General features: G+C 37.3%; 2 protein-coding genes across 2 annotated transcripts; one reads left to right on the top strand and one right to left on the bottom strand.

Moving 5' to 3' along the window:
- The first annotated feature begins 1,269 nt into the window (after window positions 1-1,269).
- stol (stolid) lies at window positions 1,270-17,873 on the top strand. Its single transcript, XM_066392180.1, has 24 exons — window positions 1,270-1,592; window positions 2,561-2,642; window positions 4,512-4,622; window positions 5,035-5,260; window positions 5,316-5,737; window positions 5,793-5,903; window positions 5,963-6,155; window positions 6,211-6,347; window positions 6,404-6,484; window positions 6,539-6,619; window positions 6,678-6,752; window positions 6,808-6,927; window positions 6,981-7,052; window positions 7,122-7,263; window positions 7,446-7,491; window positions 7,630-7,820; window positions 7,880-7,964; window positions 8,070-8,102; window positions 9,471-9,569; window positions 9,739-10,006; window positions 10,055-10,412; window positions 10,476-10,746; window positions 10,801-11,002; window positions 11,703-17,873. Exons 1-24 carry the CDS (start codon window positions 1,513-1,515, stop codon window positions 11,802-11,804), a joined length of 3,588 nt encoding a protein of 1,195 aa, XP_066248277.1. The 5' UTR covers window positions 1,270-1,512; the 3' UTR covers window positions 11,805-17,873.
- Window positions 17,874-18,296: 423 nt separating this feature from the next.
- On the bottom strand, window positions 18,297-25,908 carry LOC136410364 (uncharacterized). The gene is made up of 7 exons (XM_066392498.1): window positions 25,723-25,908; window positions 21,081-21,333; window positions 20,808-21,029; window positions 19,427-20,757; window positions 19,187-19,283; window positions 18,868-19,129; window positions 18,297-18,523 (listed from the first exon to the last, which is right to left on the bottom strand). Exons 2-7 carry the CDS (start codon window positions 21,300-21,302, stop codon window positions 18,387-18,389), a joined length of 2,271 nt encoding a protein of 756 aa, XP_066248595.1. The 5' UTR covers window positions 21,303-21,333; window positions 25,723-25,908; the 3' UTR covers window positions 18,297-18,386.
- Window positions 25,909-27,757: the final 1,849 nt, after the last annotated feature.

Genomic DNA, 27,757 nt, shown 5'->3' with positions numbered 1-27,757 from the left:
ATCGTAATGTGAGCGTTGTCTATTCATATGTTTATACTTATATACTGAGTGAGAACCTAAGGACGATTAAAGTCAAAGTAAAATTGTCTTGAAAATACTGAAATAAGCACCTGAAAGTCGTCAAGTTTTTGAATACTGATTTCACTTAAGTTTTTCTATTGTCTTAATTTCTTACACAAAACTATCAAGCTAGTTTCACGAATAGTAACACTCCACATAACAAACAGATATAAGTACTTGAAAATGAGAGATTCGATTGAGATTCCTCTTTTATTTCCAATGCAAAGATGCATTTTGCAGTATTCCGCCAGTAGGGCTTTTTGCTATAGAGACAACTTATCTGAAGGCAAACTTCATGGAAACCCTTAAATAATAGACGGTAGGTATTTCGAGACGAAAATAGCTGCCTACGTTGTATTATACAAGGGGGTTCGTTCTTTCATGTTTAGCTGCTTTTCAGTAAGGGAATTATGTGTTATGAGTGGAATTTGGACTGCAGAAACAACAAATACTATGCACGTAACCTTGTGCCCGCTGAACGTAAAGTCTTGTGCCACATTTTTATCTCTACTACACTTATAGAATTAATCATTCGTAATTTTAAATTAATTTTCGAACACTCGAATGGGATATCTCGATGTCATTTTTTAATCCATTTGACAAGATATAACACCCAACCCATTGACCTGTGTTGGTTTAATGGTACTTAGCGGTATGCAGACGTGATTTCGGTCATTTCTCCGATGTACGATATTCAAGACGAGCTCTGTCTCTGAGCATGCGCTTCAAGGTTTCAATGTTGATAAGTTGGAGAATATACAGGGGGTCCTGAAAAGGGAGGGCATATTATCAATGTATACTCCACAACTAAAACGGAAAAGGTGAAATTTTAGACAAAAATCAAATAATTCGTGAACCACTGATTTAGGTGTTCATTGAAATTTTTAATTGAACAGAGTTTCCTCTTTACGACTGGCAGTAGCAGGTCGCTTCGTAGTACATGCGTGTGCTAATACAGGGTATTGCCTAAAACCTTGCACGTCCTTCAGTCGAGGGAAAAATGTTACAACATAGGCAGCGTAAGAAAAAAATGCTTTTTAGTATCTAATCGAAGTTGTTTTGATTTGAAAAGTGTTTGTCCAGCGAAAATGATTTTAGTGGAGGATCGAGGGGATACGACCACACCTCAGTGCAAGGGATGAAATATAAAGGGCTGTCGAGGAGTGCAAGTGCAAGGTGTATGTAGGTAAAGGGACGAAACAGGGGCATATGACCCGAGCGCGGCCGCGGTAATATCGACTTCAAATGTTGAGGGTGCGCTTTCTGCGTCGGCGCGTCGGGTGTGTACTACGCGCCAGGCAAAGCAAAAATAGCCCCTTCCTCTTACTATCCACCACTTAAATTTTACTATGTAAAAGTTACCCGCAAATTCTCTAAAAATGACTGTGGATAGTGAAAATTGTGTGCATTTCGTGTCTTACTAACCGACCGCGTCAATGTGACAAGTGTAATATGGTTCTACTTGTAATTATTTTGCTCGCCCTAGTTGGGCCAGCGGCCCTTGAACAAGACGAGGAAATTCCGCACAACGAGTAAGTTTGACGGGTGCCAATTTTTCCTTGCCGCGCTTATACCTTAGGGCAGTTATGTAACACCGGATGTTTTCACCTCTATTTCTGCATGCCAAACTCACGTAGGGCTGATTAAATACCTCAAAATAGGAATTATTTTCGGTTAATTTGTGATACCGTCTTTAGCTTCCCCCTTATTCACTTTTATTCGAACTTATTATTTCGCCACTTCAATGGGGCAGTTGGGATATTAAGGAATAAAAAAAAATTGTAATAATCAAGTTCGATAAAAATATTACATAATAATTTAAATAAGTGATTGAATCTAAAAGGCAAAGGGTTTTCGTAACTTAAGAGATTATGACTCACATCATTTTCTAAAATCAAACAAGCGGGCATGAAGGGTGTAATCAAGTAAATTACATTCCAAATTTAGGTAATAACTGTACCTTACACGTTCGTGCTCTGAAGTTTGAACAAGATACCTACTAATTTTATTTTATGGAATTGTTAGTTCAGGTTAGTTTACTTAGATGAGTAGGAGCAGAAATAGTTGGTAAAGTGAAATTTGATAGAAATATTACATAATAATTATAGAAATAAAAGATTAAATCTGAAAGGAAAAATGGCATAACTCAAGGCTGTTTCAAAGTGTTAAAATCTACACACCCACCTAGAAGGAAAAATGATCACATTCATTATTTGTACATAATGAAAACTTAGATTGTTCCTAAGTAAATTCCCTTCAACTGTTAAAAAATTAAATAGGTATTAGTCGAGTTTTTCTGGGTTGTAATTATAACAATAATCGCTCTTTTTCTTGACCGAACTGTAATCGGTGATTAAAGAGAGTAGCAAGTAACTTCGCTGTGACGGTAAAAAACCTCCATGTGTTTATTGAAATTTAAAAGCGCCTTGTTAGGTTATATCTAAATAATATTTGAAAAGAGAGTAAGTACCTGATGATAACCAGTACTGACTACTTTTAGAGTTCGAAATTGGGCCTTGCAATTTGGAGTCGGTTTATGGGAATATGGGAAAATGAAAACGAAGATGAACGAACTCCATAGAGTAAGTAATACAATTACAGTGGATTCCGTTTATAAAGTATTTTCTAGAGAGCAAAAATAGGGCACTCTATAACCAGAGGTACGCTATAAAGAAATACAATAAAAAAAATAATATTTTTTACATGTAATGTATGTTACGCACATACATCTTTATTTTGTTAAAAGTTCGAATAAATACAATTACACATAGTAACTTAGGTACATATCAACTTTTGAATGTAATACATATGTACATGAATACAAAAAATGCTGATGCATATGTACAAAGTACATATGTACGTATGTATATAGGGTGTTTAAAAAAAAGGAAAATTCAGGAATAAAGGGTGTGATTCCTTGGCCCTTTCTGAGAAAAAAATATCCTATTAACGTAGGTCCGCAAACGCACCGTTTTCGAAATACAGAATGTCAAAAAAATGATTTGTCAAAAAAACACAATCAAAAACAGTTTTTTTCCTTACTTAAAGATGTTCTACAATGCCATTTGTACACAGAATTGACATCGGATATTGTAATCCCCGGCGCCTTAGGGGAACTACGGGACCACCATTCGGTTATAATGTACAAATGTACTTTACACCCGGAATTGGCAACGAAATAAAGGGAAAATAAACGACACTATAAAGGAAGTTAATATTATACATGATATGTTATAACCGGCAAAAAATCAAGAATATTTCGGCGGGACCAATAAAATACGTACTTAATAACCGGAAGTACGTTATATCCCATGTACGTTATAGGCGGAATTCACTGTATTACGTTTTAAGCTTCCTAAATGAAACATATTTACAATTAGTGGATTTTTTTCTGATTTCTTCTTGTGTTAACACAAATAACGCGGGCTGCTATTTGTTGGCTTTGTGTTTTAACTCAAGAATTGAATTGGTGCCAATAGGGGAAATGTGATGCAAATTTTCCTACATCCCCTTGGGAAAGCATACACAACAATATAAGAAAACAGGTCGAGGTAAAAGAAGTGGTTTCTGTAGAAATTGAGGGAAAATTAATCACTTTACATACAGAAAGGTTCAAAAGAGATTTTAAAAACTTAATTGCAAAGAACTCCTGCCCTCGTATAGCGAGACTCTTCCGATGTCTCTATTTCCATCTCTTACTTACTGCTTAGGCCATTCCCATCTACTCAGCCTTTAAGCTCTCCAAAGGGAGTGAATGTATTGAGACAAAATCCTGAGTGTACTGGCAAGCACAGCAATATTCCTAAAACGCATAAGCTTAAAATTACGTTAAAGCAATAAAGTTTATTGGATAAGTGGAAACATTACCTATCCCATTAGTCGAAGGAGCTTTAAGGGGATAATAAACTCAGTGAAATATCGTTCATGCAAAGTACTTAGATTACATCGAGTTGACAGGAAATATATTAATTTGTGAATATTTATAGTGAACAAAACTCATTTTAAAAGAATCTGTTAATCATTCTAATAATCTGATTAGGGGAGGTGGAGTGAACGTACAAATTTCCTGACCTACTGGAATATGGAAATGGACTAAAGAAATTCAAACGAAGACGTGTGTACGGCAAACTAAGACATTTTCGTTTAATTTTTAATAATAAAAAGCAAAGGTGGTAATAAATCACCTTCAATGTCTTCTTGAATTTAGAGAGGATAAACCGAAATTACTATTTCTCAATTTTATTTTCGTTATACGATCTGTCAATCAGATCCATCATCGAGGCAGAAATACAGAAAAATGGAAGAAAATGAAAGTATCCCGAGAGATGTGAAAATTTGCATCTTAAAAGAATGCCAGGAATGGCCTGCTAAAGCTCATCAATGTTCTTTTGAATTACCATGCGATTGAAATGTGTACTAAATATATGAGTCTTTTTTAACTGTAATTTTAGAAATATCGTGATGTAGACACAGCTGTAAATAGAAAGGATGGCTTAATTTTAATCCGAGAAATGGCACTGGAAGTCAAAAACATGATGGATTTCAAGAAAAGTGCTGTTTTGGTGAGTATTTCGAGACCTAGTCCTTAGGATTCGTTAGAAAAAATTCATGATACGGGATAGAGGAATATTTCCGTGTAAAATAGCTTATTACTGAACAAGCTTATAATGAAGCCTATCATCCCCGGTGGAAAAGTTTGCGTTTCACGCGAAACAAGTGGCACAACCCTCTTGAGGGACTGACGTTTATTATTTGCCTTTTTTCCTTTACTTAATTCGCTGCTTTAGTTTTTTTTTGGGTTTTAAGAACAATTTTCTTTTTTAAAATATATATTGATTTGGCTTCAATGTACGCAATCTTTAAAACGCAGACATACTTAGTTAAGGTTTTCGATGATTTTAAGTGCCAAATTTGGAAATACTATTGAACTTCACAAGTTTTTGACTGATAACGAACAACCGATTCGTGTTTTAGCGAATAATGGATTCCGCAGAACAAGCCGCCTTAGCTTGGCGGTCGGATAATGCCGTTTTACCTCCTCGGTACTACAATGCTGAACGTCTAAATGCATTTGCTCCGGATGGTAGACCTGCAGATGGCACTCGAGAGTTGGTACTCACTCCGAACCCACATTTCGATCATCTTCCTGTTAATGTTAGCTTTAGTACCGTCCTCACTCCTTCGAGAGTATACGATACAGGCAAGAAGTCACAGCTATAATGGACATTACTATTATTAAAAAGCAAACATTCCAGATGTAGAAGTTGGAGGAGCAATTCAGTGGTCAGCCCACTTAGATCCATTATTTGTAAGCAACTACGAAGGTGACCCCTCGTTAGCTTGGCAATTTTTTGGAAGCTCCACCGGTTTTCTGAGGAGGTACCCCGGGATAGCCTGGCCTCCGGAAGATTTGTCCACTTTACAAGACTCACAAGCAGTGAGGCGTCCTTACGATTTCCGGTCTTCTTCCTGGTACATTGGGGCGGCTACATCCCCGAAAGATCTGACAATTCTCCTAGACGCCTCTGGGTCGATGGCTGGACACAGAGCTAATTTAGCCAGAGCAACTGTCGAGGCCATTTTAGACACATTGACTGATAACGATTTTGTGAATATTCTGAAGTTTTCTGATACCACGCTTGTTACTTTGCCATGCTTCAAGGACCAGTTAGTGCAGGTATAGGGAGGCGAAATTCACATTTTCTTCCAAATTCCAACTCTGCCCATTTCAGGCTACCCAAGAGAACATAAGGTGGTTGAAGGACTCTTTAGGGACAATTAAGCAGGAAAACATAGCAAATCTTTCTTCGGCGTTATCGGCAGGGTTTGACCTTCTACAAAAGGTAAACTCTACAGTTTTTCATCGTTTAGACAATTCATATCTAAATCTCTCTCTCTGCAGTACAATCGTTCAGGACAAGGTTGTCAATGCAACCAAGCCATAATGTTGGTCACTGATGGACCACCTTTAGACTACGATTCTGTGTTTAATAAATACAACTTTCCTCACAAGCCTGTTCGGGTGTTTACCTACTTGATGGGGTCGGATTCTGGGGCTGCAAGTCAATTACATCGCATGGCGTGCAGTAACAGAGGCAAGGTTTCAGGATTTACCCTGAAGAAGTTTTTGAGCGTTGAGGTGTGTTCCAGGTTTCTACAGCAGGATTGAGAACTATGAGTCTATAAGGAGCAGAGTGCTACACTACATCGAAGTGCTGGCCAGGCCGATGGTGATGTACCAGAATGATCATCCAATTCACTGGACACCGGCTTATGTGGGTGGCAGGGTATGTTATGGAAGCTAGTGGAATTAATGCCTATAACTGGCGCTAAATTATTTTAGGCGGATAGTTTTTCTGATGACAAAATTGGACAGTTAATGACAACCGTCTCCACCCCGGTGTTTGATCGAAGAAATCATTCAGTAAGTTGACACGCGAAACCATCGGAGTCTTCCTACGACTTTCGTCTGTTTTAGGTACGAGTAGCAAATCTCTTAGGGATTGTTGGTACTGATGTTTCTATCGATGAAATCAAGAAACTTGTGCCTCCATACAAGGTAGGCCAGACCTTTAAAAGGATTTTAAAATGATTTTTTATACACATTTCTATTATAGCTGGGAGTAAATGGTTATTCCTTCATAGTCAACAATAACGGGCACATTTTGTATCACCCTAACTTAAAGCCACCGGTAAAATGTTTGCACAAATTAAGCTGCTCTTAATTAAAAGCGACTCAAATTTCAGAGGACAAGTGAGAAATACGAGCAATCTCTAGAGCCTCAGTATTTGTCTGTAGACTTGTCTGAAGTGGAGCTTATTGAAAATGAAAACGGTCCTAGGGAGAATCATAGCGCACTTCTTGATGTGAGTGAATTCAAATTTTTCAAGCTCATTACGATATCAGTATGTTTTTACAGCTGAGACAAGATATGATCAATCAGAAAGAAGGGGAAACTGAATTAACGTTGAAGATCCACTATGACGACATGGTAAGCTTGAAACTGTTTCCATTGGGGTTGGAACACTCACTACTGTTTTTTTTTTAATTGTTATCCCAGAAACGCGTTACAACAAGACGATATAAGTACTTCTATAACAGTATCGAAGGGACACCGTTTTCATTAGGTCTAGCTATTCCAGAAGGATATGGAATGTACGAGTTGGCTGCCGAACAGGAAATCAAGCACAGTCAGAAGAACGGTAAATGGAGTTTTTCCCATGAAATTTGGTCGTTTAATTTGCTTATTCACCTAACAAAAAGCGAGGAGAAAGTTGAGCTGAATGAAAGCTCGTCCAAGCGAATTTTTGATGACCATAATCAGTATTATAGCAAAATAAACCAAGTAGGAATTCCTAATTTTCATATATTCAACTTCTTCCAGTCACAGACTATTTTAAAGGAACCAACTGGAGGGTTCATCCTGACTGGTAAGCTAACCCATAACGTTTCATGTTTTATTAAATAATTTATTAATTAGGTTTTTGAGGCTTTAGAATCCTGAATTTTTTAATTCATTAGACTTCTTAGGTATACATAAAAAAATAAATAAAAAATACGTTTAACAGGGTATATTGCGAATACACCAGTGGAACATCGGGAGAACAATGGTTTAAAACGGCAGAAGAAAGAGTATTACATTTCCTCTCTAGAAGCCGAAGACCTGGTTGGAAGTGGATGTCCTTAAGACCGCGTTCTTCACCCTTACAACGAGAGCACCATCACTTCTCAATGAAGCAAGATAAAGACGCATATTATTGTAAGTGCCGTTAAAACTAAAACCCCTCGAATAATAGCGAAAAATTCAACTTGGCGCAGGTGATAAAACTTTAGTGCAGTCATTGGTGATGGACGCTATGGTTACGGAAAGCTTAGAAAAGCACAGGCCCCGAATGGATGACCAGTAAGTATTGATTGCAGCTTGTACTAAGGAGCATGCTCTGAGATTTTTTAAGATGTTATTCAACTAATCTGCACATTTAATTTTAATTAATTTTCTGCACATTAGCCCTATAGGCACACTTTTGGTACAATTGCAAAGGTAAAGAATTTAATTGAACACGAACGATTTTCCATATATTGTTCTTTCTCTAAATCGTTACCAGATCAAGGTAGTGGCTCTTTGCGAGATAATCACGAATAATCACGAATTTGGTAACGATTTTGAAAAGTGGTAATTTGGCATTTTGTCGTCAGTAAATGTTTATTCCATATATTTCTGATTATATGTTAAGAACGGTAGTTTTGGGGAACTAAATGTACACCTGAGTATTATGATATCCCGAAAACCTTGAGTTGAATCGTGCTTGCCTAAATTACCATTAACATATTGTGTAACAATAAGAAATGTTGAACAAAAAGTGAATGCAAATGGAAATATTTATCTATCAAAGGCGTGCTATGCTCTCGAAGCATTCTAAACTCTCTAAAATTCTAAGTAATTTTTCGTTTTTTGATCTTTTCTGTAACGGGAGAGTTCGGTGTATTCAAATTTTTACAATTTCATCTTTTGCTCTTTATGAGGGAACATCGGAGCGTGACGCATATGAGAAGCACAAGCTTGTAAGCCGAGTTAGAGGTAATAGATCAATTCCCTGGAAGTTTTACCAAGAGGACATCCATGGATGCATTGAAAAAAGACAAAGTATTGGCCAGTTCTGCAAAAAATATGTAAACGGAATGTACAGTAAAAACGAGACTCAATTTGGATTGGTAGTGCGTGCTATTCGCACTTTATACGCTCTTAATCTCCGACCTCCACCATCAACTTCTTTGGTTTTATAACTTTAGCTTAAAATCCACCTTCGGTAAAATTGAAGATTCTGCCAGCTAAACAATGATATGTCTGAAACTGAAACTTCAGTTAGTTTACACCTAGGGCACACAACTGGGCCTTAGAGCGCTAGCTATTGCATAGCCCTTAATAACGTCTGCTGCAGTTGTGGACGAAGATGTCCGGAAGATATTTCCAATTGTATTCTTGAGATAAGAGCTTTCACAACATTTCTATTGTTTACAATGACATTTTTTAACTGAATTAAAGGATCCTTGTGCGTGCAAAAAACTAAATCTTTGCCGTATATATTCCAATGTGTCTCGAAAATCTAACCTAATTAGCATTCAGGATATGGTAAGTTGAGTTTAATTGCAACCAAGAAATTTACATGAATTTTGTTTCAAAAATTGAATTTCCTCGCCGCTCCTTATAGAATTTCATAAAATCGAGTACAAAATGTGCCCCCTAACCCCTACTAGTGTCTGGGTGTATTTGATGAAGACGTTCGTAATAATTTTGTTATTGTACATTAAGATAATTTTGCACTTTATGTGTTATACTACGTTTTCGAGATAATTTCGAAATTAACATTTTCCCCGTTTAGCTCACATGCTAATACAGTATTATTTGCAGCCAAGGATACGACATTTTTAGCAGTACCACTTCCTTCGTGGCCACTAGAAGTGGACTCTTAAGATGGATTAATTTTACAAATACTCATCCTGATGAACCGTAAGTTTGTTTCGTTACGTTTACGGGTCTGAATGGCTCTAATATGATTCTAACAGCCAATGAAAATCTTATTTTTCCCCCGATTATTCCCATGGATTCTGGATAGCGCGAGCTATGGAAAGCTCACTCTATCTAACTTGCATAAAATATTCTCACCGTCCAATTTTAGTCCCTTTGGTCAGAACAACGCTCGTGCCATTGATGAATCTTGGTACCAGCGAGCTGTTGACCAACATGCAGTGGAACCAGAAAGTTTCGTGTTTTCTGTCCCCTTTGCTGATGGACCTCCAGGATCCTCGCCTGTAGATAGCGTTCTTTTAACTGCAACACACGCAGTGTTTATTGAATCGAAAGGACATAGAGCTCCAGCTGCTGTTGTAGGAGTCCAGTACATGCATTCCTCCATAGCAGCCCATTTCCATAATATTACTTCCAAGGTAGGTACTTCATCTCCACTTACTGTTGCGAGAAAATAATTTTTTCAGTGTACTTCATCATGTAAAAAGACTTGCGCAAGTGACAAGTTGGATTGCTACGTATTAGACAATAATGGATTTATTATCATTTCTGAAAACAACGAACACACGGGTAGATTTTTCGGTCAGATCGATGGAACCATAATGGATTCCTTGGTCCAAGATAGGATTTACAAGAAGGTTGCCGTCTACGACTATCAAGGGTCTTGCTCTAACAGCAAGAATCCCTTCAGTGGTAGTGCAGTGGGACTAGAAGCGTATTCATCGATAAATCTCGTGTTCAAATTCGTCATTCACACTCTCTTTATGTTCCTGACTAAACTGAATACGGCTTATGGCACAGCGCTGGCATATTCCCAGGAAGAAGGTAACTAACTCAAACTATCATTTCCATCTCATCTAGCATTTAATACTTCCGACATGATTTCAGAGGACTCGAATTATGATTTTGAGAACTACGACAGTGGGGATGATCTACTATTAAACGAGCAAAATCCAGTACAGGCTCCACCGGCAGTGGATTTTGTACCTCTCTTTGAGTCAGATCCTCTTGATGGGGTGGATTTGGGCCAATGGGGCACTCGGCCGTGCGATCGCAAGGTCGATTTGTACGCTCTGCAAGCCGAAAGGTTGAACACGAGTGGCCAAAGTAATCCTTTAAAAGGAAAGCTCACCAATTGCCATGTGACTGGTTGTGAAAGGTACGAATCTTCCAACCTTAATTCGTGTTTTTAAACCTGGAAATTTTTTTCTAGACCTTTTAGCGTTCAAAAAATACCGCATAGCAATCTGATTCTCTTGGCTGTGGATACTCTTTGTCCATGTGGAAGCAAGCAACTAAGCATCATGCCTCAGGAGTTGGCATACGAGTCCAAAGAGCCAAGTGGTTGTATCCACCGCCCGAGAGCTAATTTGTATCGGAAAAAGCCCCCAAAGTGTATTAATTATCATCCAGAGGTAAGTTGCAAATCTTGAATCTGAAAACCTTCAGATGTTGGCCAATTAGAGCTTATGATGATCTAGCTCTTATATGCTTATTACATGCTTATGGTGCTTCTGATAGATTTCATAAGTCTTCCCCCTTCGTTCCTAATGCCTTCTCAACTGAAAATGTTTAACTGTTTGGAATGGCAATGACACTCTTTCGAACATTGATCTGATAGTTTCTGAAGTGATCTGCACAGATGCAGGAGCATGTGCCACAATTGTGGATCTTTCGTTAAAAGAACTCAAAATAAATTCAGTTTCTTCGGCTTTTCTGCTACAACGATCGAAACGTCGTTCATGATCCATAATATTGTCAGACCTTGCTAGATTGATCACTAACTGAATGCGGCAAGTCCATAGCGTCTGCTTGGGATTAGCTTGATGATGATCCACTGGCAGTAGAGTTTCCAGAGATCCAGGACAAATTAACTTCAGATATAAACTCAACTTCAAGCGTAGAATATTGTTGATTCAGTGCGTTCTCTTTATCTGAATTTCTTTTGGGTTCGGTTTGTGTATCATCAGTGTCATTACTGCGACCATTCTATTAACCATTCTAACTCTGAACTGATTGAAATATTGATTTGAAGCCCCTGCCATGAAGTTCCATCATTCTTCGGCCTAATTCTGAAACTCGTTTTCCTTTTGACTGCATTTGTTCTGATTTTAGGAAATCGAAATCAAGATCTGCGGCAAAGGAACTACGCTGATGATGGCAAAAATTTCGGTGTTTTTGTGCGCAATGAATTGCTTACTCGCATTTAACTCGTGATCGTTAATACCATTAGGCATGTACAATTAAGTAGGGATTTTTGTAACAGTAGTAGTCACAGACAACATTTGGATGTCGAACTAAGACGCTCATATAATTTATAAAACTGACAAAATTCCTTTCACTTTACACCAAATTTGGCATCTTTGCCATTTATTCGCAAACTTCGATATGTCGGATTGGATATGTCGTTCGGTCCAGTTTATTTGGAGATGTGATGGATTTGACCGTATGTGTAATATGAGTAACTTAGGTATAAACTACCGTTTGAGCGATTTACATCAACAGGGTTTCTATACATACATAATAGGAATTAAGTGTGATTTATATTATAAAGTAAGCGTCATTCGAGCTAATAAAAGTGCATATCTTTGGTTCACATATCCACTCAATAAAAATTCATGTAAAAATTCCAGTCCGACATTAAGAGACGACAACGTTTAAATATACATTCATTAAAATAAAAGTGTAAATATGAAACCATTTATTGTTAGAGAAAAATGAGACGTCTATCGATTAGAAAGTTCAGTATTTTTGAAAGATAAAATATGCGTTTTTGAAGGGAAATGAATGAGAGCGACAATAATACTAACGTAAAGAGTTTTAGCAATTTTTATATTTATACTTATTGTTTGTATGTACCTTTTTACAAAATGCAACAATATAAATAAACCATAAGATATGTATTCGGATAAGTATCAGTGCGTGATGTTTTAAATGTGCGGCTAAATAAGTTAGGCGTTGCTTTCTAGGCGGTACGATTACGTTCACGGGAAGTGATATTTATTATCTAATTGAAAATCCTGCATTTATTGCTATAATAATGCGAAATTCAATGGCTGAAATTAACGATCGAAAATACCACATGGGTCAAGCCACATTCAACCTAAAAATATTCCAAAAAACCGACTCTGTTAAGTCTCAATATGAGGCAGGTTTCCTCCCTTCACCCTCGTTCTTATCACAGATTTTTGTAAATTTAACACTTTGTGCGACATCTGATTACTCTCACCTATTTATTTGGTCTAATTTTTTTTAATGGTCAAATTTTTGTTTAGTAAGCTACTTATACAGGGTGTTAAAAAAGGGTTCAGGAATGAAGGATATAATTCCTTGGCCCATTCTAAGCAAAAAAGTTCCTATTAGCATGGGTCCGCAAACGCATCGTTTTCGAGATACAGGGTGTCAAAAAAAGAATACCGGTGTTGTTGTCTTTGTTGTTGTTGCTATTGCTTTTTGTTAATGGAAATGTAATGTTGCAAATGTTATTTAGTAACTGGTAACAAATGGCATATTCGAGGCCAATTAATAATGTGGGTAAATTACAACAGCGAATAAAAAATGACTGCCAAACAATTAGACAAAATCCAGGGTTGTTCGAAAGAATAAGAGCTTCTTTTAGGGGACGAAGTAAATTCTGTGTATAAATGGCAGGTGGATATGAAGAACATTTTCTTTAAGTAAGGAAAAAAATTAAAACTGTTTTTGATTATGTTTTTTCCGGCAAATCTTTTTTTTTGATACCCTGTATCTCGAAAACGGTGCGTTTGCGGACCCATGTTAATAGGAAATTTTTTTTCTTAGAATGGGTCAAGGAATCACACCCTTCATTCCTGAACCCTTTTTTTTTAAAACACCCTGTATAATTAAATTAAATGTTTTTACAATATTTGTTCAACATTTCGTTTAACACTTTCGAACTTTACACGTGCGATAATATTTTAAGCTAAAATTTAAATTGATAATGCGATACACAATTACTTTCACTTTTAGAATTAAGCCAGAAATTTGTATCAAAATCTAATTGCTAATCTTAATATTTAGTATGTCCTCCCTGTTTCTCAATGACTGCTAACATTCCATGAGGTAAAGAATTGAATAATTTTCTGTTAGGTTCATTGAGATTGAATGGCGAGCGGCTTTAATGGCAGCCATTAATTCTTCTCTGTTGTTAAACTGTCTTCCTTCAGTATAAACGCGTTTGACCCACTAACCCCATAAGTTTTCGATAATATTTAAAGGGGAAATAGCAGGCCATTCTAAAACTGGAATATCATTGGCAGTCAACCATGTTTGGATTACTTGGGCGGTGTGAATTGGCGCATTGTCTTGTTGAAATATCCATTCTTGATCTGGAAATAAAACTCTTATGCTATGAATCTGCCTTTGAAGCAACTCCAAATATTTTTTAACAATTTGCCGACCTTCCAGAAACTCTATACCAACTCTCCTTCAACTTGAAATAGCCGCTTAAATCATTACCGACTCTGCCCGGCTGTGACGACGTGCCAAAACTTTTTCTTCCTTTCTCATGTCATGAAAGTAATATTGGAAACCATCCAGGTTAAACTTCTTTTCATCGCTGAAGACCACTTATTTTCCATTCCACTATCCAGATATGGTGATTGCGTGAAAACTTCTTGAAAGTTCTTGCCGATGACGCGCGAGAAGTAAAGCTTTATTGTGTATATTTCTGCTTTTCAAATGTGGGCACTTCTTTATTATTCTTTGGATGGTTTGTACGGACGCGTCACTTTCACTCCGACTCCTAATTCGCCTAGCTGTAGATGAAGAATCGGACGCAATTCGTAGAATCGCCGTTTCTTTGGTGTTGTTGCAGTTGAGGTGCGTCCTCGCCGATCGCTGTCACAATTAATGATGTCTTTTATATAAGCATTGATTACCCATGAGTTTCGTCCGATTTTTCTTGCAATTTCTTCATTTCAACAATTCTCCTGTCGATATGCTTGAATGCGCCCTCTTTCTTCCAAATATAAAGTTCTACCTCGTTCCATGTTAATATCAAAAGCTTTTACGATGTGTAAATTGTTATCAATCAACTGTCAATCTGTTGTCAAGTGATATGATATTGTTTATTCTGCGTACATAGCCATCTAGGACCTCAAAAAGTTAATGAGAGTAATTAAGCGTCGCAGTATGATTAATAGCATTTGCTTTGGAAAATTCTCCTAACTCTAGAATTCGAAACTATCAAACGGAATGTTGAACGAATATTGTTAAAATATTTAATCTAATCATATTTGTAGCTTACTAAACAAACATTTGACAAATAAAGAAAATTAGACCAAATCAATAGGTGAGAGTAATCAATTGTCGCCCACGGTATATCTAAATTCATCGTATGGCCTTGGTGCCATAGTTAGAACACCTGGGGCCCGTCTTTCCGACTTGCACGATCTCATTTTCAGTTTGAAATGGCCGGGATCTTCATTCCAGATTTTCGGACGTGAGCGACTGGCGTCTAGCTTTCTTCTCTGGAATTCATTTTCGATGAAACCTGAACTTTTTTTTTGTTTTGCCTCAAGGAAAATCTTTGAAAGACACTCGGTCTGATGTTCTAGCGACCGGATGGTATGGGATTCCTCAGGGCGCACATCCACTAAAAATCTCGGGTTTCCTTTCCCTGCAGTCTGCAACGACCTGGAACTGTTGCTGAGGGATAAAATCTCAGGGTCAAGGTGTTTGGGGAGTTTGTGGTCAATTGCTTTTAGGCCCGACTTTAATATTTCTCTTGAGTGATCCATGCGCTTTTTTTTCTTAACCACCGCAGAAATGGAATCGTTACGGCGGTTTCACTTTATTTTGCATTTCAACATCTCGTTAATGAGGAATGTTGGAGTTGGGTTGTTCACATATTTTTTTAGCACATTTTGCTGCTTTCCGAATAATGAACACTGGAAAATGCAGTGTCCGTTAAGCATCTGTAGTAGATAGTAATTCAGGCGCTTAAGTTTGTACGACGTCCATGAGTTAAGGTCAGGGATCAATCGCTTGGTCTACTGGTCCTTGATCACCAGTCGTGTCCATCGTGTTAGCCATTCTCGGATGGTCTTTCTCTTGGCCTCTCGCCTCTCTGCCTCTGTGACCCGAAGGAGGGTGCTTAGGTTGGTGCGCTTCTCCAGGAGGAGGAATAACCAGAACTAGCCAGGACGGCTGAGGTGTCAGAATCAAATCGAAACCATCGGTATCTAACTTTCGAGCTCCAAATTTCCAAAAAAAAAATACAGAATGATCTTCTTTCATTTCGGTATAATTAAGTCTTTCCGGAATATATCCCCAAGCTTCTTGCACGTTTTTAGTTCCGTCTTGAGACAATTCGACACTGAACTGAACTTCTAGATCCAAAATTCCTTGGTCCGTCTTCCTTGATAAGAGGTCGAAGTTTCCTAATATAAGAATTTTCCGGATTTGGTCCTGCATATTCAGTGCCAGAAACTAGAACTGCTTTCTTCATCTAGTATCCAAGTGATCTGTACCTGGGCTGGGTGATTTATTCTCTGATCTAGCTGATCTATTGTTGGTCTTTCGTTCTCCAGGACTTCTAATAGGACACTTAAATAAATAACCCGGTATGCCAGCCCCTTTTTACCGATGCTTTGAGGAAATTACGAGACAATTTTACATAAAAAGGATGCATTGCCGATACCTAATGATGAGTTATGATTCATGTAATTTTCGAGCTGTTTCCATTACTAATTGGTATGTACCTACCAATAGAAAAGGCGGCCATTATTTCTTTATTCCCCTTTAATTCGAAGACTCGACAATACCAAATGCAGGCAATATACCTAATATTTATTAAATAGATCGATACTGCTTTAGTGTAATTTAGTATTATCTCGTCTTGCCCATAAAAGGTCTGAAGTGATCTGTGCAAGGTCTATTCATTTCTGTTGGACAATTTAGTATACCAAGATTCGTGACTGAGAACTGATTTAATTTTATGTATTTATACGTAATAATAACCGTTAAGGCCCTTGAATAAGTTGTTAATTAAAGCGTGAGTTCTAGCCGCTAAGCATGTCATAACGGACGCGTCCTAATGCCCTCGGTAGTTTTTTTTAACAGTAGATCTGTATCGAAGAAAATTCACATTTCTATCAGTTGGTCCCGATGAAACTTGAGAGATTAACATATCAATATATTGATTATTTCGTCAAATATCAGTGAACGCACGCAATACTATGTGAGCATTATAAACAACGGTGGTTTAATAGAAAACGACAATACTGGTTAAAAATAAACTGTGAATAACTATAACGTTTGTAGGTAGAAACTTAATATATTTTGTAAATAGTAGAAACAGTTAGAATATTCGATAATTTTTCTGTTAAGTTTAATAATTCTTTAATGAGGCTTTTTAAAAAATTAAATACTTGATGAAGTTTAAAACCGTTAATGACTCGTTCTCACTTAATTGTCGGTTTAACAATGACTAGGTGTCACAGTTAAGCTATGGACAGCGGTCACCGCTCCATCGTCATGCCCAAAATTCATATAAAATTAGAAAACTGCAATACGTATATTTTGTATTCCGCATGACGATGCAGGGACAGTGGACAAAATTTATTTGATTGCTGGCAAAAACCTTCGTGAGCGATAGTTTTGTAGATTTTTTATCTGAGAAGTTAATTAGTAGATATAGGCCTATCATTGTGGATTAAGAATTAGCGAATTTTGAAAGATCTTTGATGGGACTCACCATAGGAACTTCATTAGTAAAATTGAAATAACGCAGCAAATGTGTTGATAAACTTCTAATTAAATTTATTTGGCAATTACGTATAAATATGTTTTTAGCTTTGATCTTGAAAAGCTGATGTCGAAGTGTAGGTAATGAGCCCATTTCGTCTAAATTAATCGATACTCACCAGTAATCCAATACGTTTTCACGCTATTGTTATTCCATTTGTTGGGATAGTACTCTAATATACATACATCTAGTTTTACTATAAGTGCTTAAGTGAATGTATTGCTTTATTGGTGATTACCTAATATATAGTGTCTATTTATATTACTAAGAAAATCTATGCTATATACTAAAATTGAGTCTTCCACTGATACAGATAATAAATAAGCTCTATTGTAAGTCAAATTTGAATAATTGTAATGTGTAAAACATTAATACTCCATTCGAGGCGATGTGTTTAACCTGTATTGATAATACCAATTTATTTGTGAGAATTATCAATTTGTCTGACAGATATCGAAATCCATTCTAGACTGTAAATGAAAATGAGTAGAATTAAATAATTATTATAACATTTATTGACTTTGTTTTATTTTCCTTTGCCTACCTTTATTGCTGGCTCTCCCGCTTGTGTTCCTGTGAAGGTGAGCGCTGTAAAGCTTCTTTCTGCAACGTGTCCCAAATCGGTTCTGCAGGTATGGGACCTCGGTTAAGTTTAGGTGTTTCCAAGCGACCCGGTATCTCTGATGCTAACCCAGATCCCCATACCTGTAGAACCAACCTGGGCCATGCTGTAAAGAGAACTTGCACAGCACTCATGTGCACTACGTCAATGGCGTAACAGATCTTTTAAGATTCAGCGATTTCCCGAAATTATTATTCCCATTTGATTTTTTTGGTGGCTGGTTCTCACTTGAAAATGAAAAATGCGATAAAAAGAGATTTTTCGTGTTCAGTAAACTGAGAAAATGTAGCACTAGAAGTGGTGGAAAAACACATCGTTCAACTATGTAATTGTCTTTATTATATATCTCTTCAATAATAAAACAAACATATATATGGGCGTTAGCAAGAAAATAAATTCACAAAAACTAGAACCTTGTAATGGGGGAAAATTTACTTCTGTACATTTGAGGTGAATCTTCGGACTGGTTACTCTCTACGGACTTTGAGCTTTTCATGCCGAAAGCAAATTCTTTTCTGTAGTTTCCAGTTTCGTGATATGACTCTAAAAAGAAAAGCAGAGGTTAGTTCAAGGTACATTAAAAATATTTAATATCAATGTTGTACAGGGCCAAATCGTATCAGAATAATTAAAAAAATATAATATGAAATTTAATTGAAAACTTCTTAATACAATTTTTTTGTAGTTCGTGAGCTGGCGCACTAAGAAAATTCGCGAACATTCCAGAATCTTTTTGTGAGTACGATCGCTTAAAAGTCTCTGCACTGAAGAGTTGCGTACTCCATATTAAGAAATCGATGTCTTTTTGGAATCTTCCTTCTCTTCTTTAACAGTATTTTATGTAATTAATGATTCACAGAAGAAGCTTATCTTAACAGTAATTCTACCTTTAGCATTTGGCATATTACAGGTTACTTCCGGATGCACAGTCGTCTGCTTTAATACTCGAGTTTCGGTAGCAATCTTTGTAGGGCTCCGATAGTCCTTATAGTCCCTCTGAACTTGCCTATATTCGGATAATTCTTGAGTTGCTTGTGTTATCCTTTTCGTCTCTAAAGAAATACCATTTCTCTGAGATTGAGGATACTTTTGTTTGGGTGAAGGAGATGAGGCAGATGACGAAAGTGCCCCCTCAGGTTCTTGTCTTTCCTGAAATATTCAGTAAATAGGTGAATGTAAATCATTTGGGGAGGATGGAAATTTTACCTCGTACTTCTCATTGTTTGGCTCAAATGGTAAGCTAGTCCACTGAGCTTCGTCTAGGGCGTATAGTCTTAATTGTTGGCGTATGTTTGCTTTTTCCCTGAAAAATTGAAAATCTACATTTTTGCATTAGTTTCCGTGACGAATCATCTTTTTCATTTCTGACACGGACATCTCACTTGTAGAGATCCCGATTAGGTGGTCCACCACAACTACTACTATTCTTTCTACAAAATCACTTACTTAGCCCGTTTCTTTTGGAACTCTTCCTCCACTTGCCTCATCGCCTCCAACTCTCTGAGCCTCTGCTTCTCCTTCCTCTCCGCTTCTTTGGACAACTTTTCAGCCATTTTCCTCCTTTCGATTTGACGAACTGTGCTTTGAAAGGTGAACTTCTTCGTTTTCTTTATGGGTTCCCCGTTTGACCATGGCTGATTAACGGTAGCGGAATCGCGCAGCGACTCTGGCATTTTCAGATCTTCACACGATCTTGATAATGAGTATGGTGTAGGTTCAGCAACGGCAGTCTTTGTTGAGTTCTCAGGTAAATACATTAATCTTGTTGTGTGAGAAATGTGTAGCTCTGAGTCCGCAGAGTTATCATTGATAGAATTTGGGGCGGATCTGCTTAAGAACCAGTTGGGATTGTCTTGGTCTTTGGAAAATTCCCGTTGCTCCAAGTCCCTTCGCGACAATGTGTTGAGCACTCCAGAGACAGATCTTTTGAGTTTCCTCAAATTGCTTACTCCTGATTTACTTGATCCCAGTGTAGTGAATGAGGACGGCTGCAAGTCTCTCGGCAAGGAAAGGCTGAAAACATGAGGAACGTGTCTCGTAACAGATTTTGGGAAATCCTTTCTGATTTCCTCCAAACTAGAATCGTCCCCTAGGTCCTGCTGTGGAGTCCAAGAGGAGGAAAATGAAGGGCGAGCATCTCCAGATATACCAGAATCCTGGGAACGGGCATCTAGAAGCCGCCAGGCTGCTGCAGGTGAGAAATGAGGTATTTGAGGTGGTTTCCTTGGTAAAACTGGACGAAGACGTAAAGCAATTGTAGAGCTTTCATCTTCTTCCTCCGCATGGCAGCTACTCGACACATCCGAGTCTTCCCTTTCCATCCCAAAATAAAATGCCCGGGGCTTCTGATTTTCAAGGGCCCTCAAATCAGGCGACATTTCCGGGGTTGACGATTCTTTGCCTGAGGGCTCACCTCGGATCTGAGACTTGGCTGTTTCGTTAGATGTGTTAAGATCTTCCGTCAGGCTTGTTTGATGGTCGGGATTCATGTGATCATGAAAACGACTCGTTGCCTGCTTAAGCTCCTCTTTAAAATCTACTGAGGATCCTATCAAATTAAATGCAGGCAATGAGAGCCTGTTAGGCCGGGCGTAAATGGCAGTATTTTGGTTGGCTAATATCTCTTCTTCAATAACGTCTGGTTTATTGTCGAATTGGTCACTATTTGAAGTAATTTGACTAGACTCTTTTTTTGTTTCAACTCTTGTCTTGAACAGTCGCGTCCGTCTCTGAGGGAAATCCTCAACGTCGCCATCATGTAAACTAGTTATTCTTGCCTGAAAAGTGAAGTCTCAAAACTGTCCCTCTATAAGATGTTCAAATGTACCTCTCGTTTCCCATTTGGGGGAGCCGGTGCTTTGTACTTTTTCTTAGATCGGTTCTCTTTCCCTATGTGGTTGACCGACAATGGGTTGCGTAAGTCTGGCTCAGACTTATAGGATTTAAACTGAGAGTTCAGTCTACCTTGACTAGACCTATAGTGGTGGCTTCTATTGTCCACCTTACTGAACAAAAGGGATTGGCCAGATGAATATGCCCTCGGAGGCACCTAGGAAATGCGAAATTAGTATAAAAAGTGATTTTTAATGCAATCACTTACATCTTTTAGCGGCAGCTTGTGTCTTCCGCTTAAAGTACCTCCGGATTGCAAAATGTCTCCATTATTTGTGTGTCGGAGTCTTGGCTTGCCGTCAGGGTCAGGCAGAACTTTTACCTGAGAGTTAATTTTAGGGCATGTTCTTATAGTGTGCTGATGAGGCGTCCAAAACCGATCTAAGCGGTTACCGCTGATTTGGGTGCTGTGACTTCCAATGTTGCCCATATTTGCAGGTTGCCTCTTGAAAACTCATTATCTGTAAATTCGAGACATGCAGGAGGTGTTCCCTTTAGATTCACCTAACCGTTTACTTTTTTTTAAGTCTTAACGTCCCTTTTCCTTATATTAGACCGCAGAACGTTCGCTTGATATTTACCGTTCTGAGACTCGGCGATGGCTAAAATATTTTACCTTTTTAGTTAAAGGTAATTTGTTTAGATCCTTTTGTACTCAAAAATTATTCAAACTTAAATGAGAAGTTCCTGGTGCTATTAAATATTTGCAATTCAATTGCCATTTAATGGCATTAAGAGAATTGGACTACATCGATTAATATTAATGGGAGTAAATTTAAATTAATACTAAGAAATTATGGGAGTCTAAGGAATGAATCTAGATCACACTGATTATTATTTCATTTCTTGATATATCGAGAACCAATATTTACATTGAAAGGGTGGAATTTGTATCCGAAAATTACCTCAAACACAGGGGTTGCCATTCTATGAGATCACACGAATAGAACTGGGAACGTAGCAGTTACAGAAACATTTTTAAAGTGTTTTTCTTAGTCATATTCCCTAAGAAAATTTTTTCTTTGAGCTTCCAAGATTTATGGTTTCCGAGATACATAAAGCCGCTTTTCTTTGTCGTACACTCTACACCCGGTTCAACAATACAAGCGCTGTCTAATGAAATGACCGAAGTTTCTCTAAAAAACTTGCGTTATCTGCAACTTCAGTACAGTTTTATTCAAGTTCAAAAACAACTACCCATACAATGAGGTAATGGTTACCGAGCGTTAATGTCAGTGGTGTACTTCGTTTTTCAAAATTGTAACAAATTTTCAAAAAATCTTTAATGGCTTTGTTTTTTTGCCCATATGGTACATATGATTAAATGGTACTATTAAACGGTACTACGCCCCATACCTTTCCAAATCCGGCTTTGAAAATGTTTCTATTCCGCATAACATTTAAATGAAATGCACACGTCCAATGTTCGATGTAATTGCAGCTTACAACACATTTTTGCTTTTATTTGGATTTCGGAACAAGGTTTCACAAGTAAAAGCTCATTTTTCCGCCTATAGAATTTCCTCAGCGTCATTCAAATCTTCCATCTCTATATCAAACTGAACTGTCCGGGTCCACATCAACAACAGACGGTTTTTAAGTCTGAACTTGACTCCCTGAAAGACCCATTAACTATAGAATAATATATCTTATTAACTTCTGAAGAGCTGTTGCGGTGAATTATCCTGCGATCTGGTACCGAAATGGCTTTTTCCGGAAGGTGATTAGTGCGACGAAAGAAAAAAGATAACGATCCAGCAGTAAACACTTCTGAGACGACCTTAGACTGAGAAAGTGACATTTTTTTATACGGAAGAATGAACTAATTAGCAGGAAGATATATCGGCTGAATACCAACTAAAAGGTTTCTTTTGACACACTTGGAAAGAATTTTCCTGTTCTCACCATACACGTAAAGTGTAAATGTGCATCTGTAGAATTCTAAATTAATTTATTTGAAGTGGATGAATGTTTATTACACGACTCAAATTGAAATGGAAAACAATTTGCCTTCTGAAACTTTGTTTGCCCCACTGTAAAACGACCTTAAATTCGCGCACCTACAACATCCAACGTTACCTCAATGTTGACGAAGGTTGAAAATCGGTACTTTATGGTTTTTCAGGGCATAAGTCCTCTGGACAGACGAATATTTTAATACTAATTAATAACGCTTCGACATCGTCCATAAAATTGTAATCCGGGGGTCTATGCTACGTGATTCTCTTACTGAAACCAAATCAGCTGATGAGAATGTTTAATCCACCATCAACATGAAAACCCGGCTGAATATATTTCAAGAAGGAAATTAAAGCGTCTTGACTAGCGGTCTGCAGTATCAGTAACGCCACTGAAGTTGACCGGCTTCAGAGCTATCAGAGTGTAAAAATCATGTTTAAACAGTTAAACATAAAAATATGAATATAAACTGCTTTCTGGTGTTCTCTGGTATAAATTGATCAAATTCTGTGATAACTGTTTTCACTGTGACGTGTTGATTGGTTTTGCTAAATATTCTACATTGAAGCTGTATGATTAGATGAATTGCTAGATTATCGGGACTGCTGCTTTCACGTTCTTCGATCGAATGACCGCAGTTTATAATTCATAAGTCTGGAATGAGCGAATTGAATAACAAATAAATAATTATTATTGTTCGACTGATGTCCTATTATGTAAGATAATTATAAACCAGACTGAAGAAATTGAGTAATTAGTTGTCTTTGTTATTAATTAGTCTTGCGTAATGAGAGCTTAAGGACTTTAATTTAATTCGTCAAGAGCAAAACAAGGCCGACCTAACGCCTTCCGAACATGGAATTTAATTGCCAAGTTCTTTATTTTTCTGGCAAAATTGTTTGACTTTCAGAATTGATATAGCAAAGTCTGGATATTCTTTGGAATATTTCGGCGCGAGTTCGCATCTATCGGTAAGACTCCTCAACATATGCCAAGTCAGTCTCACAGCTGGGGGAATCACAGAGATTTCCATCCGAGATTTATGGCTTAATGGAACGTGAGATTTTTACAATTTAAAAGTGTTGCGCCCTTGACCTCCAGTAGTTTGAAGCACCAATTGAAGGACCTAAAGGTCAAAAAGTAAAGGCTAAAATTAAATTCTGTGGTTTCACTTTCTCATCAAAAACTACAAAAAAATTAGTGCTACACATTCAGCTTGCGGATCGGAAATGTAGATGGAACTTCTGCAGAAGATTCAAATTGTGCGGTTTTTCTTCGTTCACCAAAAAGGAAAAATTCACCCGAAACGGCACAAAAAACCGTGGTTTCAGTTCGTGGAGGAAAAAAGCCAAAAATTTACAAAAAAAATGGAAAAATCATCAAGTTCTGTAGGTAATTTTCAGACCAAAAAGTAAAAAAAATCGAATTCAGACTGTCGATTTGCTGGACTGATAGATATTCTGGTTTTGCTGAACGATGAGCTGTCCTGCAGCTTCCCAAAGCTGTATGATTTAATCCTTATTTTTCTACCAATACAGTCACGTAAACGAAAGCATGTGGCATGAGGCCTTATACAGAATGAATTAGGTTTATGTTATCTTTTTCTTACTTGCCTTGACACCTGCTCAAGTCCAGCCTTCATATATATACGGTAAAGTGTGCGCTTTAAATGAAATGCTGGTATTTGGAAAAATTAAATGAGGCGAGATCAATTAAGCATTCAAACCGATCTATTAAACAAGTTAAGTACATGGTGCCACTACACGTGTCGATTCATGTGAATCTTGGCGTAAACTAAACATTTGTGTAGCTGATACGTTTTTATCGAGGAAGGAAAAAAAATAGATTTTTCAAATACCACTTTCCTCGAAAAAACCGAATTCTAGTAGCATTGAAACCAAAATAACGACCTTTAGTAACCTTATGGACAATTAATTATGAAAGTTAATGAAACAACCATTAAGAGGCAATAAATCGCCATTTCGAGACGGGATGGACAATATACTAGTTTCCGAGGTGTATCCTTAAAAGAATCAACTTTCACGAGAGGTGCGGTTCCTCTTAAGAGTTAACGAAAATGAAAGTGGCCATCAGCGTCATCTGAAATCTGAATAACGCCGTTAAAATCATTGTGAATGCTGCGGGTACAGCACTTGCTAATCCACCTGCAGCTAAATATTTCGGTTTCACTTTTTTCTCACGAGAACCCTCCGAAGGAGCTGATGACCGATAAGAATAGATGTTCAGTTTGTTCCATAGTTTCTTGAGGTAACACATGAGAAAACTATGTAACAGATTTTAATAGCCGCTCTTGCGGTGACTAAGACATTAAGTCTGCATACCTAAGCAGGTAATAGAAGGTAGAGACCTAAACTCGTATGAATTTGTTACGATTTGAAGTCCGTAATATCAATTCTTCAAATCTTGTTTAATAATCCGAGCGTAGACCTGCTGATGCAGCAAATATAAATGTTTCAAATATTACCAAAACACAAAATGGTCGAATCTGCATATTAATACTGACGAGAACAATAATGCGCTTTCGCAATTCGAACCATTGTTTACTGTTTTAGAGATTTAGAAGTTTCAACAACAGAAAGGAAAGGATGGGTTCCTTCATTATTTGAACCAATATTGACGCTCTCTATCCGAATGTTGAAACATCTTCTAGCTACCTATTAGGATCAGAGAATTATTCGTTCTGAATATTCTACAAAAAATCAAGTGTTAATTGGGCATGTGACAAGTATTAAAGAATTACAACATCTCAGAATAGGTGTTTTTGGTGTGAAACCAAGACTCTCTATTTGTTTAACACAATTACTGTCCAAAAAGCAAATAATTATTGTTTATGCAGCAAATTTCAAAAGAACTGTATGCAACAAACTTACACGTTCCTCCTGGTCGACAACGCTCCTGGTTTCTCGAATTTGGACCAGCTTTTAAGGGAATTTGCAACTTGTCACAAGAAAAGAAAGATGCTCTTTCATCTACACTGTCATTGCCATACGAAATGGATTTCAACGATTACGCTACTTTCACTAGGCACTTCACTTGGGTACTGCCTACAGTGCCTACTGCCAATGCAAAGGTAAAATGTACGAACATAAACAGTTAGCCGTTTACCTAGAGGGGAATTCTTTTACCTAGGCGCATTGAAAAGTACAGGTTCGCTACCATTTGCTTCAGTCGGGCATGACAGTCATATTCGGTCTAGTAAATACAATTGCGGCATCTGATCTTGATTTCGGACTGGTAGTGTTATATTACCGAATCACTTTGATGAGTTTTCAAATTTGATGGAACTTTTTCATTTAACTAAAAATCTATCTGCATTTTCTAGTTTTTCAGATTCAGCAGAACTAGCTTTCTCGTTAAACTTTATTTAGCACAACTATTAATGTGTCGCCCTTTGGATCTCCTTGAAAGCTGTAAATTTATTAGAAAATCTACATGTGCGAAAATCCAAGAATTAAGAAGGAAAAAGGAAAATTTCTTAATCAAGTTAAGAAATTTTATAAGTATTACTTGAGGATTGAAAGTTAGTTATTTCTACTTTAACGGCTTGAGCTCTTGATATTCAGGCGAATAAAATGATTTTTAAAAATTATTGTGGTTTCTAAATAGCATTTATCTCATAAAAAATAGGATAATCTGAAACTCATCATTCATTATGAGTTATTATCAATCATCTTAACAAAAAAACTTGGATGATTATAATTGATTTCATGAATCGTTACCGAAAAGTTAATTAAAATCCGCTAACAAGACGCTCATCATAACACGCGCGTTCGCCAAACCATCAAGACTAGGATACACATAAACCTTTTACACCTTTAGGCGATTTACTGTTTATTCCATATTGGGAAATACACTTATAAATATGACTACGGAAATATAATGTAGCTAATAGTAGGTGTCTCACCTACCCCATATGCGTAACTTACATTTAACTGCAAATATCTCGAAAACCGTTAAAGATTCGAGTTTTCTTGCAAAATCCCCTTAAATGTAAAAGAATCAAGGTAGCTATCCAAGTATCGTCAATTATATCACTTTGATAATGATTTCCGACTTTGTCAATCGACCTAGTACTCCCAAGTAGTTGCTAAAGATACAATTTTACTTACCACTGACGACGACTAAACAAACGTTCAATTATAAATCCATTAGAGTTGGTATAATATATTACCATGCGAATTTTTCTCCCTAATTTGTCGATTATAATATAAAGATCGAAATCCCGACCCCAATTATATATAATGACATCAATCTGCCTGAATGGCAAAGGCTGTGGGAGTGAAGTCCAATACTGGATAGGAAGAGATAAACGACATTTTGAGCGTCCCTCTTCAATGGAAGAGGGACAATTAAAAACTGATTACGTTCTTTTTGTATCGATTAGAACGTTCTTCCTTGAACATTCATATTTACGACGAAAGTTGACAAAGTTGAAGAATTGCGGTTTGCGAATTAATAATTAATGTTCTTATTTGTTTATTAGAAATATCGCTCTGGGAAAGTTTGTATTGCAACGCGATTTGAATATTCAAAGAGCAAAAGTTTTTGAGATTTTTGTGGAAAGGTCAAGAGCATTAAAAACACAGTGGCTCGAGTCCACGTCAGTGGTGTAGGTAACAAATTGAATTTTCTGACGATATTTTAGAACGAATGCGTTATCCTAAGGTATTATGCAACAATCTGCTTTTTACCTTCTATTCTATTTGGGAAGAAGGCCTCGCAAGTAGGGGTAGAATTGATATGTAATTAAAGTGACAAAAAAATAACATTCATCTCTCGAGAAATGGCCATTCTTGCAACGCAGAAAATCCTGAGCCAATTAATGTGTGGCTTGAGGTTTTCGGAGGAATTTCCGGTAAAACTAAACGGGAAGCGCTATTCGAGCTCCTCGTGAACCGACTTACC

This window comes from Euwallacea similis, chromosome 8, assembly GCF_039881205.1.
Source record: "Euwallacea similis isolate ESF13 chromosome 8, ESF131.1, whole genome shotgun sequence".
NCBI lineage: Eukaryota > Metazoa > Arthropoda > Insecta > Coleoptera > Curculionidae > Euwallacea > Euwallacea similis.
The sequence above is the reverse complement of the archived record's forward strand: the minus strand, read 5'-3'. Positions and strand labels throughout refer to the sequence as shown.